The sequence below is a fragment of the Stegastes partitus genome, unplaced genomic scaffold (genome assembly GCF_000690725.1).
Source record: "Stegastes partitus isolate 25-593 unplaced genomic scaffold, Stegastes_partitus-1.0.2 Scaffold4, whole genome shotgun sequence".
NCBI classification, from domain to species: domain Eukaryota; kingdom Metazoa; phylum Chordata; class Actinopteri; family Pomacentridae; genus Stegastes; species Stegastes partitus.
This window is the reverse complement of record NW_007577735.1, coordinates 886,912-909,518: the sequence shown is the minus strand read 5'-3', so window position 1 is coordinate 909,518 and position 22,607 is coordinate 886,912. Positions and strand designations below refer to the sequence as shown.

Here is a 22,607-nt window from a genome sequence, read left to right as displayed (position 1 = left end):
CATTTAGGATTTTGCCACCCTATACATAACAAAGGCTTCACAGACAACCCTCAGACCTCAAAGCAGCCCAGCGATGGTTTTTCTGTCCCAGCAATCTGTACTTAGTTTGTCACAATCAATATTGTAGGAACCAACCCTATTATTAATTCATAGTCATAAAAACATGTTGTGCTCTGAGGTGGGCTGAATAAAGCTGCTTCAAAGAGGAGACAAACACTGCATTTCACATGGGATCACTTCATGGGGTATAATGCGTTTCATCATCAGTATTAATAGTATATGCCCATCCTAGACTGCATACCCTGGGTGCTGCTGGGCCTGCAACAGGACAGGTTTTTGCTAGTGGAATATTTATAGCTGTGCATTAAAAGTGGAATCAAGGGTTTAAGTGTACCATTGCAACAGCGCTGCTGTTCCTTTGTCTGGGCCTGTCCAAAAATGTCTTGCCCTGGGCTATTTGCAGTGCTACATTCAAAATGTCAGCGATATCACACACTGCTGTCATATCAAAGGCTGAATACATTAAAGAACAGCTGTATCTCAGCGGGTTTTGTTTGATTTTTCCCTTCAAGAAGCACACGTTGCAATCAAACATTGTGGAGATGGCTTTAATAAGTCACACTTGTATGCTTTGTTTTTAGTTCCTTCTTTGTGTTTGAGACAATTGAGCAAGATCATATTTATTTCTCATTTATGACATCTGAAACTTAAACACTTTCCTAAAAAACATTTATGACATGCTGTATTCTCTCATTCCGAAAACTTACAGCTCATTGAAAAATGCCAATAAGCTGAACTGCACTGCCATCTTGTGGCTATTTTAATGCATAAATTCCACATCAGTGAGCTCACTGCGCACAAAATACAGCCATGTCTTTTTGTTACTGGGTACTATTGTACATGTGAAGCACACAGACACAAAGGTGAAACAACTGTCTATTTTATTAGGTCTGAGCCAAAAGGTGGACACGAATCTTTAAGCAAACAAAATCAACCAAAAGCAACATACAAGTAGGTATCTTTAACTACAGTGTTCTATAAAACACAGCACACAAAATATAACTTTCTGATCATGTTTATGAAAAAACTCCAGATTATTTGATAAATTTATCCATGGATTAAACATATGTCTTATCCAAAAGACAATGCTGAAGTTGTATTTACAAGTTCATTGCTAAGAAAAGTAAGCAAATACAAATACTAGGTTTGTTACAGTGCACCCCATGATGTTGCTGTGAGTTTAACAACATTTACTAACACTGTGCACAGCAAATTATTTCTTCTACACAGCCTTGTAAGTAATGTAATCATCCTGTCTTACATTTCGTGCTCACAGGCATGCCATAATGTGGACGTGTAGAAAAACAAAGTAATAATTACCATAGTTTTAAGAACACAATTCTTAAACACATTACATGAAAGTAAACCTTAATGTCTTAGAAAGCAAATTAAGTTAAAATCTAAGGAAAAAAAACAAAACAAACAAAAAAACAACAAAGCTCTACTCAGTGTAGGAGCGTGTTACAAAAACGTAGGAATCCACGAAAACATTGGTCAAACTATGCCATGATTTTAAACATCAGAGATGGTTTACAGATTGTTAACAGGAGTGGAGGTTGGTGTGTAACAAGACAGAACATGTAGAATAGGGATAAACACAGGTAGTCTATTAAAACAATAATTGTTTCTATTTACTACAGTAGAGTACACATTTCTTTATACACAACCAACAATAACCAGAGTGTGTAAATGTCTGAAAATCAGTAAGGTTCTTTCAACACAACTACCATCATGATCATCCCTGAGAACAAATTTTGGTTCAGTACTCAGTGCATCTGAAATGTACTGTCTTTACATCGAATTTAGCTTGTGACATGTTTGCTATGTCGCACATCAATTCTAAAAACAGCCAAAGCTTCCTCACCTTGAAATGACCAGCAATAATGCCTCTGAAGGTTTCAGTGTTCCTTAAAGAATTTGCAAAGCAAAATTTTATGCCACCGAGTAGTGGCGATCAAAATCTCACCTACATTTGTGTAGGCTGTTGTACAATGTTCCTCATTAAATAGAAGAACACTTCTTGTATGAAGTAACGGGCATAATATGCCCAAGAACCTGTTTAGAAAACAAACATTTTTGCAAAGTACATCAGAATACACAGTACCGACTGTATAAAACAGAGGGGAAACATGCTGCCTTGGCTTTATTATTATAGTGAAACCCTGATTTAAAATGCTTTTGTGTATTTTAGTTATAAAAAAAAATCAAAAACTGATATTTTGTGCATAAAAAGGACTAACATCAGGAAGAAGGGTTCAATGTTTGCTCTGTTAGTCTTCGACAACCAAGCATCCTCTTCATCTTCTCTGGTCCCCATGGTGACTCGCCTTCCACGACTCATACCTCCTCTTCATCTTCATCTTCATCTTAGGCCTCCTCTTCCTCCTCCTCCTCCTCCTGGTCGCTGTCATCGGAGCCTGCAGGACAAAAATTAGGCTATAATATCAAGGGATGGTTGAAATTATTCCAGTCACTCTCCATAAAAAAGAAAAACTCCATTAAAGAAAATACACCATAATGAAAAAAGTAGAAAAAGAAGATGAACTGCCACCCAACAGGTTCCCAAACCTCCCATTGATTATTTGTGATAATGGTGAATTTGTAACACTGCTGTTAAGAGTGATGTCTTACCGTCAATCACAATTTCTCCACCATCATCCTCCTCCTCTGGGCTCTCATCTGAGGAGGAGATATTTCTTGTCTATTCAGTTTAGCCCGCATTACTCAGACATAAATATTTCAGCTACAACACAACCCAGTGAACTCAGTGCTAATCAACCTCAGCCTCTCATTAACAGCGTAAGCAACAGCAAACCTTGGATTCCACACAGAAGAATCATTTTACTACTGCTTCTATTAGAAAGCCATCTCCGTCTCCACGTTCAAAACAGGCTAAGCGCTAAAATAACCTTTAAATGTGTCTTTCGGGGTCCTAGTGGTCTTTATCAGATCTGCTTCTGCACTGACCTGCGCTCGGCCCCCTGTCCTCCTCTTCTTCCTCCTCTTCTTCTTCTTCCTCCTCTTCCTCCTCCTCCCTACTGTGGCCTTGTTCAGCCTCACCGGTCTCCTCACCAGGCTCATCATCAGAGTCGGAGATCACCACACAGTCATCTCCGTTCCCGTTATCAGCTGCTCTGGCCCCTGTGCCGCTACTGGAGGGAAAAAAAAAAACACACACACACACATACGGTCATGTTAACAGTAAACACACTCATTGTTTCGGTATGCATCCCACCTGGTTTTAGCAGCGGGGGAAGAAAAAAAAAATCAGGAAACTGTTAAAGTTTACACGTGGACTATAATTTCAAGGCTATTTCTAGAATTTACAGCTTAATAAGTGGTTTATCCACTGACTGCACATTACTGTATATTTGCCAGAAGCTTCAATACACACATGAAGATTTGTTTGTTTTACCTGCCATTCTCCCTCGGTTCCCAGAGAGGAGTGAGGTAGTATCTCAGGGGGTCTCTGTACAGGTCATCTTTAAGTATCTAAACACCAGCACAACGGTCAGAATATTGGGACGTACACGTGTCTTAAGTGTTTCAATACAAAATATACATTCCTGCTAACCAGAGACAAAGGTTTGAGTAGCATATAGCACATGGAAACATTGTAAAAGTTTGCCAATTGTACTGTTCGAAAATGTACTTACTATACCTGACAGAAAATATAAATGTGTATGTGATAATATTCTTAACGAATTTAGACTTAAACTCCACTCCATCACATTGCTAACACACATGATGGCAATTAATCTAGTGTGATCAAATGTTAAAAAGACAAAAAAATACCCCTGAAAATCAGATGCAAGTTGGAAGGTCTGACTACATTTTATTACACTTTTAAAAACAGCAGATCCCAGTTGATGAACCTAAGCTCCTAATCAAACTCATTGATTTCCATTTGCTGTGATCAAAAGCCTATATTAGCATGAGGTTGCAGTCATCTGTACCTGAGCTACATCATCTTGTCCTGGGTTGCTATGGTCACTGAACCAGCTGAAAAATGTCTCGTAAACCCCACGCGATGACTTCCTGGGTTCACTGTGGGCCGTCAGGTTGTGTCCACGGTGCCACAGGATGGGGTTGGAGAATGACATGGGAGATCCTGAAAACATGAGCGGACAGGATCAGATTAAAATGTAGATTATAGTTAGCCTTAAAACACCATCGAAACTCATATTTAAATATGCTGTACTACATAAACTCAATCTGAGAGATTACAAAAATACTGAGTGACAATAAACTGTTTGACATTACATATAAGTTCTTGACATCACGTAAAATGCATTGTATTGTTGTAAATAGACTGACACAAGGGATGGAACTACTACATTATTATCATAATATACTCTGTTTTACTGTACAGCTGCACTGATTGAAGAATGTGGGTGTGAAGTTGACAAGTTTGGTAAAGTTTGTTTTTTGGCAATCTACACTTGACTCTTTGTACTTTTTGGTAGTTGTTTCAGAAAATCTTGTATTTGCTATTTGTGCTTTTGTCTATTTCCTCCTGAATACAACTAAATTTCGTGACTTAGATGGGTCTGCTATTTTTGTGTACTTAGTAGAAATCTAAAAGTAAATAGCAAATGTCAACATTGTGTTTAGATAGATAGATAGATAGATAGATAGATACTTTATTCATCTCCAAGAGAAATTTACAAAAGATATGGGTACACAGACTTAGGATTGTCTTCTATATACGTACTGTGTTTATAGTGTCAAGATGCAAAGTCTGAGTCCTTCCATCATATATTTATATGTCCCTTCAACATGCATGATGAGTATGTCTTGAGTTCATGAGCACAGGTTTATTTTTACCTGCCATGCCGAGGTGCAGCTCCTTCATGATGATGTTATTCTGGAAGTAAGGGTTCCGCCTGAAGTGGAAGCGAATCCTGTAGCCCAGTTTGTTATTCTTGAAAGACTCAATCTAAGAACAACACGAGGAAAAGCATGAATTTTGCTGCTGGGTACATCCAACTGCCAGACTTCGAAGAACATAACACCAACACAGTTTACCTCAAGATCAGTCATGTAACTAAGAGCATCTTCATCAGTCTCATCAATGTGAGCTGAGAGATGAGGATGGTTCAACAGCTGGCACATCAAAGTTAAGGAAAAGAAACTCCACACATGTTCATTTTAAATATATAAACACAAAGCAGGGCAGGAGTGGAGGATGTGACACTTTTCATTTTAAGGATACAGCTGTCACCCAAAAGCCGGGGATAGTTTTTGTGATGGAGCTTCTCTGATCCAGATGCGGGCGACGCTGGCGACTAATCTTCAGCTCCAGTCGTTGGTGAAGTCGGGCACTTTTCTTCTCAAGAGCCTCCAGTCTCATCTGTACTTGTGCCAGAAGAGCCACTGATTGCCTCATCTCCGGGGCCATCTTAACTGACACAATGGCACACTCCCCATCATCATTGTCCTCATTGTCTGACGGAAAAGAGGAGCTTGGCGTGGATGAAGATCCAGATACGGATTCATCACCTTCATCTGCTTCAGGCATATCATCTGCATCTTCTCTGTCAGTACTATGCACAGATGTGGAGCTATCTGCTGCTGCCGCCTGTGTTTTAGAGCCTAATCTTGAGGATTGGTGGCCCCCACGTTGTTTGAGTTTACTCCCCTGTTTCACCTGTTTAGCTTTCTCGGATGAGCAAGGAGTCTCTTGACTGTCTTCTCCGTCTCCTCCTGTGAGACTGGCAAGTGCTTCAGCAGCTGCTATGGCTGCTGAGTCGGACTGGTCCATGGGAGTTGTCGGACGGTGCTCCTTTCTTGCTGTCTTTTCTGATTTTTCTTTTGCATCTATAGATCCCTTTGCATCCGAGGACTGTGGTTTTTCAGTCCTGCTTGCATCGTGGCCGTCAGCAATGGAGCTGTTGACAGGCTGTGCACCGGTGCCATCCGTGCTGTCCGTTCGCACAGCAGCTGGTTTGTCCCCGCTATCTTTTGCCTGGCCCTCGCTCCCAGCTGCTTCTTTACTCTCAGCCTCGCCGTTTTTGCATCTTTCCGAAGCAGCCCCCGTTTCATTTGACTCGTCACTTACTTTTGCGGACTTGCAGGGAATCGTGCTGCCTTCACCGTGCTCGGGTGATGGACACCGTTTCCTCGATGCAGAGTCAGCGGACTGTTTGCAGTCCGTCAGTTCGCTCATGCTAGCTGGCTAGCTAAATAGCTAACAAGCTAGGTAGCCCGCAAGCTCGTACAAATTAAACGTAAATGCAATATTCTACACCACTGAACTAGCTGCTTAGATTACCGCTACGATTTCGATGCTCGGGTCGTAGTGCAACCTACATTCTCAATAAAGCTAGAACAGGAAGCAGTTCTCGTGTTTCTCCGCGGCCTTGCGGAACGTTAAAAATGAGCAAGCTGTGGCTAACGGTAGTTAGCCTGCGTTACCCAATTCTTGTGTCCTCGCGGTGACGGCCGCACGCCATTTTCACGAATAAAATCCCAACAAATCCCAACTCGGCGCAAATAATGAAATCCTCCCGTGCTATATGGCCATAAACCACAATGCGCGTTCTTTATATTAGTTTATGTTTGGATTATCCGTTAGCTTACTATCTGTACAACGACGTGACAGAAAAACAATCCTGTGATTGGCTGCAGTACGCCGCGCTAAAACGTCTCCACCAATCGGCTACAAGGGTGTGTTTACATGGTAATATGAAGCAGTGGGTTTACTGCGCAGCGAATGCAGCGCTGTGTCGTGAGAGCATCATCACGCTAATAAATGTGAAGTATTTTCACGCGATAGCATCAAAACAGATTGTACATGACACCATTTCAGCACGCTAACCGTTTGAACATGTGATATTAAAACGAAGGAATTTTGTAATTATAATTACGTATGAGCACAAGCGCAAAACCACATGTAAATAAAGATTTGGCTTTGTGTGCGTAAGAATTCATAGGAGGCAGTGGGCGTGAACAGTGGCCTTAACGCAGCGTCAAATGTAGGTGGGGTTTCAGGCCTATTCCCAGAAAAGATTTGGACCACACATCACTATAAATAGCGTCCCAATCAAGCTTGTACGGCCTTTCTCCCCTCAGTTGTTGCAGGTTAGGCAGCAAAAGTCATCTGGACCAGATCAGGCCAAGAGTCAGGTATAAGGGATAGCCTCTGAAAATAAATACTTAGATAAATGAATAGGCATCTTTTATCATCTATGTCAGGGTAGACTTCTCTCTGGATGGTTGGTCCTTTCAAATCAGGCATATTTTCAGATACAGCTGGAATGACATTAAATTGCAATAGCAGCACTAGACAAAGAGGTACTGGATGACAAAACTTTCAACTGGACGATCAGTTCAAACTACACAAACTGTGATACATTTAGACTTGCAGCAGAGCTGTTTGCATGTAGATCTCATTCTGAAATGATCATTTCCATCTGATAATATCTGATATCTAATAGAACAAACACACAAAAGCTATTTGCATAAAAAAAAGCTTCCTCATCAGGGTTCCTGGGAAAGGTCGCATCAAAGTTAGTTAAACATTGGCCAAGTGAATCTCCATAATCATTTATGCTGTTGGGGCTTAGCCTTTTTGTGTATCATTGTCAGGTAAAATAATATTGTATAGTTTTTTGTATTTTTGTTCATATAAAAATGTTTTGGTAGAATCCCATCATAAATAACACTACAGGTTCTTAACCCCAATATTTAAACTTATTAGGTTAATTTGTAATATTGTTTTATACTGAAAAGCATTTATTGGCATAAGGGTTGTTGATTTAAATGTTTTATTTTAAAAAATTGCGATGATTTGACCTGACATGACTTAACGCCGGCATTTAACAGATATGATGTTATTCTTATATTCTATTTCCAGTAGTGGGCGTATAGCCAGCCCGAACCAAACAGAACAAGGGGGAGTCGCAGGATTATACCACCTTAAAAACAAATTTGGGGCATGGAAAACCCGGTTGGTCAGTGCTAAAATTAGAAGCTGCTGCTTCTACGACAGCAGCCAAACTGCGATGCATAAAGTCATGCAAACCGGGAGATACACTATCACAAGGGCAGTAAAGACAAGTTTCCCATGCGTGACATTTAACGCCACACGCTGACTGAAGAGGCTCCGTGCGTAAGGCAAGGACGGCGCTGGCTCAACACTGGCCACTGCTGCGCAAACCTTGACTGTTTGGTTGTGTTTTCTGGAGACGCCATATGTACTCTTTCCAGCGTAAAGCTCTCCTGAGTGCACACACTTGCAAAAAATGTCTTTTTTGACCATACCAAGTCAGGAAGGCCTTTTTACCACGATTAAAACAAGCAAATCAGCCGAGGAAGCAGAGAGCAGGTCACCCATGGACGCCGAGGATAATAATGATGATGACGATGAAGATGATGACACCGACGTTCGCCTCATCCCAAGATGCTCCCCGGTGCCCAGAAAGCGAGGTGCGTCTATCTTCGATGAGACTGCTGAGTATATGCGGATCCACTTGGCGCTGTCTGCCGGAAAGAGAGTGTCATTCGCCGATACAACAGGTGGGGACCTGGTGGATGTGAAGGAATTTGTAGCCTTCGATTCGGACGAGGAAGAGGGGAGCGCAAAGTGGGAGGAAGAGGAGGCAAAGTACCGAAAGCCTGAGCGAGAGCCGACCTACAGTGTGCACCCAGAGTTTATTGCAGCCACCGGCGGTGCCCTGCTGCAGGCTGTGCGCACAAACAAAGTGGAGGTCGAGCAGATGTCTCCAGTAGAGGATGAGCCACTTGCTTTCAAGGTGCTAATAAGAGTCCTGAACATCTCCTTCCACAAATCAGTTTATATCAGAACCACCATGGACCACTGGGTTACTTACTTTGACCACCCAGCAGAGTATGTCCAGGGATCTAATGATGGGGACACTGATCAGTTCTCCCTCAAGCTGTCTTTTTCACCTCCTTATCTCACACACGGCTCCCGCATTGAGTTTGTTGTTCGCTATGAAACCTCAGATGGTGACTACTGGGCCAATAACTCCTCTATGAATTACGTGATAACTCTGCTCCTGTCCTACGAAGAAGATCCAGCTCAGGCAAACGTCGACGTAAAACAAATCAGAAGCATCCTGAAACCTCCAAAAGCTTACAGGTACATCTCCTGTCACATTCGTCAGACATCCGCCAAAGGGATAAAGATTGATCAGCTCACCGTTGATTGTTGTTGATCAAACTTCAGTCGGCTTAAGGGCCTTAAAAGCTGTTCATCCTTATAATCAGTGGGGAAATTAGGATACTCAAAAGCTTAATGATGCTGAGTAATAAAACAGATTTACATATTTAAGTCTTCAAATCATAAGAAGGCAGAGATAGATAACAGACAGGAGCTGTGCAACAGCTACAGACTCGCTCACTGATTCCCTGTGACTGTGAGTTTTTCCAGCTTCATTCAGTGTTTCTGCCTAGAGACTGCATTCAGCATAGTAAAAATTCCGGTCTAAAGCAGAACAGGATGTTAATCAACAAAGTCACACAGTCTGTTGCATAATCAGGGTACAAGGACAGTGTGGAAGTGCTCTAATTGAGTTCACGAACTGTTTCTACTTCAGGTTTTGCTCTGGTGTCGGCAGTGATATAGAGAAAGAGTTTTTTAGAGCCTACACACCCCGCTCAGAATGCCATTCACCCAGTGGTGTTTGAGGCGATCAAAATAGGCAAAGGGCAGGTGTCGTTTTCAGCCCTGGCGTTTCTCTGCACTAAAATTTACCTCTGACCTTTTCTATCAGAGTCACAGGGGAGCCGAGCAATTTCAAAGGAGCCCGATTGAAGATTGGCTCCTCTCCCTTGTGTAATTAGAAGGCTGGCACACAGACCACTTTGCTTCCTTCTCTACTCTATTAAAGTCAACTAATCCCCTGTTTTATTGCAACATCAACATGAAAGTGTGCGCTGAATCTCACAATCTGCAGTGACAGAGACAGAGGACAGTAGCGAAAGGTCCGCAGGCTTGTTAGGGCCTATAAAAGGAGTACACAGTGTATAAACCGGTGTGGTTGTCATGTAAGGTCTTTTGCTGCTGCAGCTGTTTGGAAGCCGGAAGAGGCCAGATGGGCTGTTAGGGATGGATGAGTCATTGATTGAAAAGAAGAAGTTCGGGGAGCAGAAACTGCATCAGCACCGGCACCATAACAGCAATTACAGATTGATTAGGTGCTTTGAAGTTGACTGATAATTGGATTTTTAACATATTAACAGGGCAGCCAGTGAGAGGAAAGGTTATTATGGGATGGAACAAGTCTAGACACCAGATTGTATTTCCGTACTGATGGTAATTACTCATAGTTCAGTTTGTGCTTTGAAGTAAGCCATACTGACTGTTAGGATTGCATCTAGGCAACAGTAAATATCAAACATTAAAGGCCTGCAGCTAATAACGAATGAGACCTGGGAGGTAACAATGATGCTCTTGTATATTAGTGACATCCACCTTAATGACTTGAGTTTTGCTTTCAATCCTGATCTCGCTCTCTTTTTTTTTTTTTTGCATCAATACAGAGCTCAATCAGTCTAGTTTGTCATTGTGGCCTGGGTCAAACACAGCCACATCTCCAGATCCAGCTTCAGCAGAGCTAGCAGAATTAGTTATATTAACTGTGTTCAAATCAGTCTTTAAATTTATACTCTACAAGGCCTACAGCACTTCAACACCTGCCCATGCAACCACATCGACCGCTGTTATTTCTGCAGTGTCAGGCTCAGTTCAAGGTTTGGAACATGCATGTGTCTGAATGTCTTAGGTCAAACAAACCCGGTATCTCAACTGTAACCTTTATGCACATGACGAAGGGCTTTAGGTGTGGTTGATTTTTCCAAAAATTACAAAGATTTATCTTGCTTCTGTAAGCAGAAGTTGAGGATGCTATATTTGCCATTAAGGAGCATGAAAGCATTGTAAAAAATAAAAAATAAAAAATAAAAAAAAGTCCCCCAAGTAAGGAGCCTATCAGATGATGGTTTCATATCACCAGACCTATAAAGTGCAAAGATCAGTGCCAAATCTGCTTCGCATTTCATTTCTAGAAAGTGCGTAAGGAGTATGAGCTGCTTCTGTTTCTCCTGTCACATGCTGATCACACTTCTTGACCTTGGCTTCATTTGGCTTCCTATGCTGGACTCCTAGCAATGTTACATGCCCCCGCTTTCAACAGAGGTGCCTTCTTACGGTGAACATTGATGATTGTGAGCACCTGTCATTAGTGTCAGACGGGCATAGGCTATGCTATCGGGTATGTGATAGAAGAAATCAATTAATTCTACTTTGCTCCATTCCTCGTCTAGTAATTACTGTCGCCGCAGTTACATTTTCTACATCAACTTTAATATGACTTCTATTGACAAACATTGTGCTTGCGCTTAGCCTTAGTCACTCAGTAATTTTCCACCATCTATTTTAACAAAAGGTTTTCGGCCTTAAAGCTCTCTGCTCAGCTGGTGCAGGAGCTCAGAAACAGAAATGTATAAAAGGAGCCAATACAGTTAAAAAAAAAAAAAAGAAAAGAGAGAGACACCAAAATATATTCAGGAAAAATGGCTAATTCAGCACATTAGCATCGCGCTGCATCAGCAATTACTAACTCTAATTATCCCAAACAGGTGTTAATGATGGTGTTGATGACGGCCGTCTTTTGCTACTTTAAATTTGCTTTCTTTATACATGAAGCAGGTGTAAATGAGCTGAAAATGGTGTCAGTTTTTTTTCCAGATATACATAACCACAGCATTTGTTGAATGATTCAAGTTTTGCCTTTTTAGCACAAGATGAGCAGAAAATACAAAACTGTCCGAGTGAACCCAGATGTGGCCGTAAATCCATCATCTTGCTGTTCAGCCTCAGCTCACTTACAAACATCTTACTTTTAATCTTTAATAGGTTCAGTCAGATCAGTATACATTCCCCACTATACATTGTGTATTTTCATTGTGTGTCATTAGGCTTCAGATGTTGCATCTTAATAATATCTAAGCATTATGGATTGATTGATATGATTTTTTTCAGGGGCGATGCAAATTTCACCAGCCCAGGATAGCTGATATTGGTAAACGATATACATTTGTTCCTACTAAGCATACAGTCGGTTTGAGAAGCTTCAATCGCCTTGCGTGTAGAAGAGTCATAGAGATACTGGCTGTGTTTTACAGAATTTACTATTGAGTGAAACTGCCTTGTGTTTATCTTACCTAATAACATAAATGTCTCTTTTCTTTCAGTATGAATGACTTTTTCGATTCTGAGGATGAGCTGGAAAAGGAGGAAGGTACAGAATCAGTGCTTTTGTACAAAATCACTACTGTCATATCAGTCCACCATGACAAAAAGAGGACATAATATAATATTTATATAATGGATAATTATGTGCAGTGCTGTTAATGAGATGTAAAAATGATTAGTTAAAGGGATACTCCAGAGATTTAGTTTTTCACTTCCATGAAGTTCACAGACCTACAAGAGACACATTTAAAAACACAGTGGCTAAAATTGGTACAGTAGATCATAGTATGGGTCAGTGTCCATAATGCAACTTAGTGGCAACTTTCATTGATATCTTTATCATATAAAGAGAGACAAATCCAGTTTAAAGCCATAGCCTCTATATAGAGGATGGATGTCGTTACCATGGCGTCAACCATTGTTTTGTGGATTATTATTCTGACACCTTTGGCATTTGGCTGCTAATATCTTGGTATTCTGAACCCGCGCAGGCAACCTGTCAATCACAAGGCAGCTCTGCCCAAAAGCATACCCTGGTTAAACATCTATTTTTTTCTAAATAGGACCATATTTTACAAAATAAACACTATGATGTATTTTTGAAGACTTAAAATTAGCGACTAAGTGCATAAACTCATTAGGAAATGTTTAAATGATGTAATAAATCAAGTGAGAAGTAGGATTATATTCTCATAGACTTCTATTCAAATTAACGCGAACAGAGGTGTCGCCCCCTGCTGGATGTTCCACATTGGCTTCACTTTTCAGACCTGGAGGTTACGTGCATCTTTTATATGCAGCCTATGTTTTCGTGCAAAGATAGCTCAAGAGATAACTACAATGATATAATCAAAAATGTACAAACTTATATATTGTATTTTATTTATAGTGTATTTTTTGTCTACAGTAATTCTGACGCACATTTGTGCATATTTTTTAAATTGTGTTTTCTGTTACGTAAGCTAAATGTAAGTTCTGTGTGTTTTTTGACATGTAAAATGATGGTGCAACATTATCTATCTATGCATCTACCTACCTAACCAGGGTCTCACTGCTTATTTATGTGTTTTACATCAACAGAAGAAGCGAGGACCTCAAAGTCAGAACTTGTACGGCCTGCAGTGATCTGCCCGGTGATCGTGCAGCCAGAGATTGATGTAGAGGTAAGGGGTAAATTAAGAAACACGATGGATAAAGGAACAGATTTTGATCAGTTGTAAGCCAACTGGACAGTGAATTGTGGTTATTTTCTTACAAAATTGTCCTCCAAAAGTTAAAATTGTCCATTATGATTGGAAGTACTACCATGTTGGCTGCCTCGCCAACAGAGGACACACATTTAGCAAATTACTTGTTGGATTAGGTCTTACCCTGCATGCATCTGTCGACACATTTAACAGGTAAGCAGGCTCAGTGCGTTCTCCCTTTATACCAGTCATGTGTCTAATAAACCATAACAGACATTTCTTTTTCAACTTTTAAAGCTTGTCATCATTGGCTTGGTTGTTTATATTGTTCACAGCTCATTGAAGCTTCAGCAACAACTTAGGTAACGTTTCGCTTCTCACCGATGTAGCACGAGTCCTTCATGTTACTTTCTGTATCAGCTTGTCATTGTATTCAAATCATGACGCATGCTGTTCCACTTTTTTTTTTGTTGCACTATTTGGCCTGTTTATTCTAATTTAATGTTTACTTTTTTCATTTTTGGTAATTCCGAACACTAATATTTTTTCACAACATGTGAACATGTCCAATGTCCTGGATGTTTACATTAATTGAGACTGTAGGATTGAAGTCCACCACTGTTGTGTTGTTGTCAGTGTAATTGTTTACAAGTTAAAATTCATTTTAGATTGCACAGCGCACGCTCTCTGAAAAAAAAGCACAGTTTATTCACTGTGACCTTGCTGCTGTCTTAAAGGAAAAGTTTAAGTTTTTGGGAAATAACCACGTTTTGCTAAATATGAAACCCAAGCTTAGCACAAAGACTATAGCGCAAAACAAAACAGAGAGACAGATCTGTCAAGTAGCTTTTTTATTTCTTTTTTGTGTGTTTAATCCATTTCAAAGCCTAGAGGTTCCACGTGAGAATCAATCAACTTTACTGTGATAAACAATACCATGTAGAACCTTTTAACAGTAAAATGGTCACTGAAAGCTGATGAGCTGCTTAAAACTGTAACATCAGATTGGAGGAAGTTTGTATTTCAGCAGAAATACATGAAAAGAAACATGATGTAGTTCAACCTCTTGATGAATGAGATGATAACATGATGTGATATTAATATCTCACTCATACACGGATGCATCTGTTAGGCATGTTCTCATACAGCTCATCCTCATGTCTGCTTCACCTCAGTATCCACATGCATGCTTCTTCTTCTCCTTCTAATTCAAAGGTTGAACAGTCAAACTTTATAATTCCTGACAAACCAACTCTCCAACTTTTATGTAACAATATTTGAGTTAAATGTGGAAAGCCTAATTATCAGTAGCTATTGTTTCCATGGTTCACTTGCTAAGCTTTCAGTTGTGCATGAAAGTTTGGTTTCCTCAAGTTTTTTAAGTATACTGTGGTGCTATGAAGTCTTTTCTTTATTGATTGGGCTGTAAGATTTACTGAAAACTGTGTTTAGTCAAACTGAAAACAGGATTCTTAGAAAGTATTTGGTGTAAATGTACAAGCCATAGAATTCCAGGGACAAAAACCTGCAACATGCTCATCTCTATCTACTGCCTAACAGCTACATGCTCTATGTTAGCCTTTCCGTTATTTGTCTTTTATGTGTCTTGCTCTTGCATTTGTTCTTCTGGATGCCGTTTTTTTACTTATCTGTCTTTTGGTTTTACATTTTAATGATTTCATCTTGATTTGACCTTGAATGTTTGTCACAGCAGCCTCAGAACAGGCAGAGTTCTTTTCTACATTACTGCCTATTTTCTTTTGAACAAAGTCAAGTGAAAATTATTATTTTTTTGGATAACATTAGGTGCAGTTCCTGCTGTTAAAAAGAAAAAACAGCTACTCCCCAGTTGTGACTATGTATATTGGGTAAACTTAAGGATAAAATAAAGAGGAAAATTTGCATTCATCTTTTATTCACTTGGGCTGTATGGACTTCCTTTAAAGGAAAGAATCTTTGAACTATCCGTCATTTTTTACTCATGGCAGGGGAAGTAAAGGCATTAGAAGAAACATTTTTTTCCATGAATGTTAAAAAAGTTTTCAGTCAATCTCATCATGCTGCTCATGTTTTGATTGCATTGCCTCATAGTTACAATGTCAGCATGGGGTCCATTTCACAGAAAAGCATTAGTATGCAGTAAAATGCTTTTCTTCCCTCAGCGTGCAATGCTAATGTAGAATACAAATCTTTCCCCTTTGTCTTTACACTCTCCTAGCTGTCACTGTTGTCTCACTGTTTCACTCCAACAGATTGCAGTTCACCCATCTGGTCCCTCTGTCCCACCCAACCAAGAGCTTCCATCTGCTGATGGCACACTGTCCGCTCACGCTGTATTCCCAGGTGAACAATTCCCTTGTACGTCTTCCGAAACCACACTTCAAACTAATTCATCCTTTGTACTCTGTGCCAGTGAATCAGTTCAGCCAAATAAGTCACAGCCTTTACCAAGACTCCACTGTGAATTAGGCAACCAAACGTCAGAGCAGCCCATAGACTGTAGTCCCTCTGCACTGCTGCCTTCTCTACAACAAGAGCCCAAACCAAGATCACACAACTCCCAGGGTGACACAGAGGAAATCCTGCCTTCAGAGGCCTCTTGCGAGTCTGTTCTTGCCACAGAAACAAACCTGTGGTCGACAACAGGAGAGGATGGATCCACCAAAAAGCCAGACAGTCATCCTTGCCTTGAATTGCCTGCTGAGTGCGTCTCCTCTCCCAGTGTGACTCAGGGCTTTGTGCAAGAGGTCACACTGGGACTGAGTGAACTTGTTGAAGGTTTATCAGAGGGTTCCAGCAGGTCTGCAGCACATGATGAAGGCAGTACGTCTGCACTTTGGTCTCCAATGGCAGAGACTGGGGCAGAGACTGGGGCAGATCTGGGAGCAGCTCCACCATCACCTGAGCTCACCTCAGTGAATACAGGCATCACTGAGGTGAGCCAAAACGTAGTCCTTCGGTCCGTCTCAGCTGGAGAAGAGGAGGAAGATGCTCCCTACATTTCCCCAGACGCATTATTAGAGAATGCACCAAGCACATTGTCAGAGGTTTCTGCTCTCCAGTCTGCGCATGACGTAAACAGAAATCTGATGCCATCCATCATCTTTCTGAGTGGATTTGTCTCCCTCTCAATAGTGTTGCAGGAACCCAGCGCCCTCTTCTTCATTGGACTGCTCTTGGTTTTGCACCGTTTGTGAGGTTTGTTCTGAACTGTTCTCAAGTGAAGTGCCTTTTCATGATTCCAAAATAAGCCATCAAGTTAAACAACACACAAGTCTCCTGTTGAAGTTGTGGTTATTTTTATGCAAAGTCTAATGCAAGTAGAAAAAAAAGTGTTACGTAATAGAATAGTAATCACTTCATTTCTCTACATCAACAGTGTAATCACTCTAATATCAAAGCACAGTCTACTATCAGAGATGTTTTGTAAGTGGTCTACCATTTTCTTGTCATGTGGAGATGGCGTGGTGTTATATTTGGATTTATTCGGTCAGTAGTACAATGCACTTTTTTGCTTGCTGTTGTCAATGTAGCTAAGGCTGTTGTCGCAGCACACTGCCATGAGTTTCACTTTTGTGTATTCCATGTGTTGTTATGTCTTTAACAGAGGACAAAAACATGACCATAAATAACTAAAGAGAGTTGTTATACAAATAGAATTTTGTTTACAAAATGCAAAACATGGTTACGTGAAGATGTTTGCCTTAATACGTAGTAAACAGATTAAAATGGATGCTGCTTGAAGGACAAAACAAGTGGGAAACTGTCCAGTGGGGCATGCAAAAGTGATATTATCAAAAGAACACCAGCCACCCCACTACTGCTGCTTCCTGGTTATTCTTGCTGGTAAACCCATATTGTTGTTGTTGCACAACACTTCATATCACTATTTTGACAACCTCACAGACAGACTAAAGCACTGAATGACATGTTTGAAGTGGTGACAGTTTTTGCAGTGTATTGCCATTAAACATGGTCCCATACCCTGTATCAACATGCGTCTTTGTGAATTTCATGTTATTTTCATCCAGTCGTACACAACAGTTGTGTGCACCAATTGACACTGCAGTGTGGAGCAGAATATTTTGGTGGCGCTGACGCACCTTTAAAATAACATCAGAGCCTTCATCACTGGAGCATGTTCAGCTTTGCTTGAAGTGAAAAGACACAGACAGCAACATGAGCTGCAGATAGAAGCCAAAGGTCACACATTGCACTGAAGTCATGGTGTCTCAGTGTACACACTGGTTATTGTAAGCTGAGATCAGTGTTTGAAAGCTGAAAATTCTCAGGAAATCTCCTCGATGCTATTTCTTATTATAGTTATGACAGGCTGATATTTTAAAGATGTCATCATCTTTTTTTTGACCGTGCAAATCTGCAAGTTATACAAACTACTTCAGTGATTTCCTGCTTTACCGACGGTATATATGTTGAACTAGCTTTACTATATTAAGACCCGCATTTATTTCTATCAGTCGTTAATATGTAATCATATATTAGCCATCCTGTGGATTATATGTGGATTACGCATTTGGCCTTAAAACCTTATTAAAAATAACATTATTAATGAGAGCACATTTACATTTCACAGACTTTTGTAGGGGAAATGGTAGGGGTGATTAATTTGTGTGATGGTCACATAGCTTCAGTGTGGAATGTCTTAAAAAATTTAAGCAGACTTAAAACTGATGCAAAGAGGATAATCAGTCTGAATTTTATAACACACGCTCACTTTAAAATAACCGGTCCTTTTTTAAGCAGCAGTCTACACCACTGAAAACCATGTCAAACAGTGATTACAAAAGTGGTTTGATGAGTGTTGTGACATAATTACCAAACAGCAGTTAATGGGTGTGTTTTCCTTCTTCCTTGGCAATTGTGGCATCACTCTGAGGGCCAGTTAGTTTACTTGAACATTTATTTCACCACAGGTAGCTGAAACAGTAGGAGTGCCGGTTTTTGCTTAAATAATATCTTTGACAGTAAAGTCCTCCAACATGAGACAAGCCCTGTTTTCTGTAATACCCCTGCTTTAACATGTCACTGTGCACAAAACGAATTAGCACTCATGGTCCCTTGATGTTTGCAGGCCACCACACCTGTCAGTTCACACACATGACTGTTTAGTACATTTGTTTTAGTCAGACATCTCCATTCCCCCGATCTATACAAAATGTACACATTTTATGAAAACACTGATGTTGTAAACCATAAAAATCCATAGTAGTTTTCACAAATATTTCACATATTCACATGCTTCCATATCAGGCAGGGCCAGAGCAAGGCACTTAAATGTCTATAATAGCACCATTTATTGTCTCCTAAAAAATCCGCCAACTTTCCAAGCCCTTCAGGAAGAGTGAGGAGACAGCATTCCACCAGACAGCACCGACAACCTCAATAACTCTCTGTGTCGCAAATGTGTGACTCACTACTGACTTGTGATTTCTGGTCTATGGCCCCACTCTCCATCTGCCCATTATCACTTCCAATATAGCGCATAATTGGTTGTTTCATGACGTCCATTTTACTGTAGAGATGCTGTGTGTTGGAACGACAAACCCTTATTCCCTTATGCTAAAAAGACTGGGCAGACATTAATAAAATCTTACATGCTACATTTAGGGTAAACTGGGGTAAGAGGCCCCACCACAACATTGAGGGTTCTCCATTAGTTTGAGGAAAAATAACTTTTTTTCTGTAGTATGTGTAAATATAAGAGAATTTTGAAGGAAGACGACCCCTGTGCTATGAGGTAAGAAGCCTCCCATGGACATCAATGGATTTCAGCTCTAAAATTGTGAGTGTTTCTGATAGAACCTTAGTAATCTTTAAATAGTATTAAAATAAATATACTGGAGTAAAAGAAATCTAACAGAATGGTTTTAAGGCAAGACAAAGTAATATTTTTACAGTCCAAAATAAGCCCCTGTTTTTATAAGAATATGCTACATAAACCTGTCTTTACCGTTGACATAGGAGTCATGTGGAGGGTCCATTATTTTGAACAAAAAATAACAAATGTGTTTTAGAAGCAGGATTTTTAAGAGGCGATGCTTTAAGTACACATCAATGATTTTTAGTACTCTAGCCTTGCTAATGTTAGATTTTAAACAAATTATGTAAACTGTCATCTAATACAGTAACACAAAAACTAAAGAGCAATAAAAATGTATCATTGTTTAAAAGTCAAACTAGCTGGCTTTAGGTTAAATTAGTTATGTAATAACATATTAACTTGCAGTAGCAGTAGCTAACTAAATTGCTACTTTATTTTAAACTAGCTTGCTGTAGGACTAGCCAACTAAGTTACCACTTTATTTTAACTTTGTTCTCATGGTTGGCTTTTCTATGCTGATTAAGGACTGTGGGGCACAACTCCTTGAAGTCCAGGTTTTAGGTCAGAGTGTCCTTCTCCTAGATGGGTTGCCATCCAAGGCTATGAGCCCCATCTGCCCATGCTATTTGCCCATAGCTGGGACAGTGGTTGGCAGTGTCCACACACTGGTGGGCCTTGCCTCTGGGGCCCACTGCTGCTCCGAGATCCCCTACAGTTCAGCCTGGGACCTTGCAGTACCCAGTTACCATGTATGGCCACCAGGAGGCACTGCAGGAGTCTTGGCGATGGAGAGGCTATGTACTGACCTCGGCTTCCTTTACCCAGACTGGGTTGGCCAGCGGCAGGAACTAAAAAGACGGGGGTCACATGCATCCCTACATGCAACGTCTCTTTAGCATGCCGCACTAGACGCATCACCACACCCTGCGAGCACAGGCCCGCCCACACATTTAAGCTAATAATATTGCGCTACAATAGCTTTTGGATCCATGCTAGGCTAAAGGCTAACCCCTCCAGACTAGAAGCACTGCCGCTCCTACTCTCCAATGTCCGCTCCCTCGACAACAAGCTGGACGAGCTACTTTTGCTGATAAAAAAAAAAACCCACAGAGATTGGAAAGACTGCTTTGTGTTTGCTTTAACAGAAACATGGCTCCATGACAACATCCCAGACAGCCATAAAGCTGGAGGAGATGACATTGTTCCGGGCAGACAGACAGGCAGCTAGCTCTGAACTTTTCCAGAGCTGCTGCAGGAGCAGGGCTCTGAACATTGACAGAGTATCCTCACACCCTCTCCACGAACTGCTTGAACTGCTGCCAACAGGCAAACGTTTCCGGATCACTGAAGGAAGAATCTCCAGACTGATCAACAGTTTCATTCCACAAATTGTCAGAATGCGGAACTGCTGATCTGGATATGCACACGAGTCTTTTTTTTTTTTTTTTTAATGCTTTTAGTTTGTGGATCCTGAAGAAACACTCTCTCATCTTGTTTGTACTGCTGCTGTATGTTCAGCAAAATGACAATAAAATTGATTTGATTTGACTTCTTGGCTTTGCAGTAAACTGTGAATTCGATGTGTTTGTACTACACTGCTACGGCACACATCACGGCTAGCAAGCAACGTAATTAATAGCTTGAGTAGTGTCCGAAATGTTACTTTGCTGAGGTGTTCCCTCCATAGTTCACTACGTAGTTCACTATATAGTGAGTAGGGAGTACGGAGTGATGATTTCGGACACAACCATTCTCTAACAATTTACACTTCTATGCACAGTGAACAAACAGAAAGTGGATAATTCAATGTATAGAACATAAAAATTGACCACGCTGTCACTATAGTTCATAAATTAAGCCTTACGTAGCATGGAATCAATTACCTTCTCTGACCATCCAAATCCTCGGTGTTAGAACAATTCTCGTAGATTAATCGTAGCAACTGGACTTGCTTGAGTTCCTTGAAAGTTCCTCCAGTTGCTACGATTAATCTACTAGAATAACCATGACCTGGATGATAACTTCCTGTAGTTTTGCACTTTGATCTCAGGACACACCTCGACGCTAATACAACAACGATGTGACGATTTGAATTCTTGGCTACTGTCAGCTAACCATCCCTGTTGATCTGACATTGTTTTTACATCACAAATTTAAATATCCATGATAATTAAGTAAAGATTTTTTCCTAGGCCTCTCAATTGTAAATTAATAGGCAATAAAAAAATATTTAAAAAGAAAAATAATTAGCATATGTTTTCTTTGTTGTTCCTTTGCTGTAGCACTGGCTAGCTAGCTTGAGGGAAGATGCCAAATTTCAAGGTTTCACATTAGGTTTTATTGCCACAAAGCTGAAGTCTGGTAGAATTCAATTTATAAAGTTGTTCAGTTAAGCATACTTCTTGTGTACATATTATATTGACATTCAAAAAATATATAGGGTAAATTGGGGTAAGATTCTCAACCCCATCCTATTTGATATAGCCTAGTTTAATTTTTCTAGGATGATACTGACCTTACTAATCTTTAAATAGTACTAAAATAATTAGACTGTTGTCACTAAATCAAAAGTATTGTAGGTAAGTAGGACTTTTGAGTTAAGATGCCCCCATGGATGTAAATGATTTTCAAAAATCTAGCCTGGCTAATGTTAGATTTTTTTTTATAAATTATGTACACTATCATCTAATACTGTAACATAATAAGTACCTAGCTATAAAAATGTATCATTATCTGTTTATAAGAAAATTAAATCAGACATTAACATTTGAAAATAAAGTTAACTTTATGTGTCAGAGACAGGGTTGGAATAACCAAAATAGTCATGGGGGAAGATGCCCATTTTCAAAATGTCACATTTATTTTCATAGTAACAAAAGTGTAGTCTGTTAAACACACTTTTTGTGTATACATTTTATTGATATCAAAAAATATATAGGACGAACTGGGCTAAGAAAATAACAAATATTTGTCTGTGATGAAGAAAGTCATTTTCTTTTATTTTGATGGTCACAGACCCCTGAATTCATTCCCTGTTGCCATGTGTTTTCCATCACCTTTTGTCATGTGTTTTCCCACCTCCTGTCACAGGCAAACAATTCCACCCCATGTTGTTCATTGTCCCCTTACCTCCTGCCATTTGATTAGCAACTGTATGCTATCAGAACCCCAACTCCACCACCCGTCTGGTCACCAGACCCCGATTTCATCACCTGTGGTTCATTGCCCCCCCTTACCTCCGGTCACTTGATTAGCAACTGTATGTTAATTTACCTCTATTCACCTCTGTATTTAC

At 40.2% G+C, this 22,607-nt stretch overlaps 2 protein-coding genes across 4 annotated transcripts; one reads left to right on the top strand and one right to left on the bottom strand.

Moving 5' to 3' along the window:
- Positions 1 to 924: 924 nt before the first annotated feature.
- tspy (testis specific protein Y-linked) lies at positions 925 to 6,672 on the bottom strand. Its single transcript, XM_008278309.1, is given in 8 exon segments — positions 925 to 2,477; positions 2,692 to 2,739; positions 3,028 to 3,212; positions 3,476 to 3,552; positions 4,017 to 4,171; positions 4,888 to 4,999; positions 5,089 to 5,166; positions 5,276 to 6,672. Coding segments are annotated over 8 exon segments (1,689 nt in total). The 5' UTR covers positions 6,230 to 6,672; the 3' UTR covers positions 925 to 2,397.
- Positions 6,673 to 7,697: 1,025 nt separating this feature from the next.
- On the top strand, positions 7,698 to 17,460 carry LOC103354758 (protein phosphatase 1 regulatory subunit 3A). Of its 3 annotated transcripts, XM_008278297.1 has the most exons (5): positions 7,703 to 9,166; positions 12,283 to 12,329; positions 13,361 to 13,446; positions 13,806 to 13,832; positions 15,723 to 15,809. In XM_008278297.1, exons 1-4 carry the CDS (start codon positions 8,307 to 8,309, stop codon positions 13,830 to 13,832), a joined length of 1,020 nt encoding a protein of 339 aa, XP_008276519.1. In that variant the 5' UTR covers positions 7,703 to 8,306; the 3' UTR covers positions 15,723 to 15,809. The 3 variants fall into 3 exon arrangements, with proteins under 3 accessions (XP_008276502.1, XP_008276510.1, XP_008276519.1); XM_008278280.1 differs by lacking the exon at positions 13,806 to 13,832 and having other exon boundaries at positions 7,698 to 9,166; positions 15,723 to 17,460; XM_008278288.1 differs by lacking the exon at positions 13,806 to 13,832 and having other exon boundaries at positions 7,699 to 9,166; positions 13,364 to 13,446; positions 15,723 to 17,460.
- Positions 17,461 to 22,607: the final 5,147 nt, after the last annotated feature.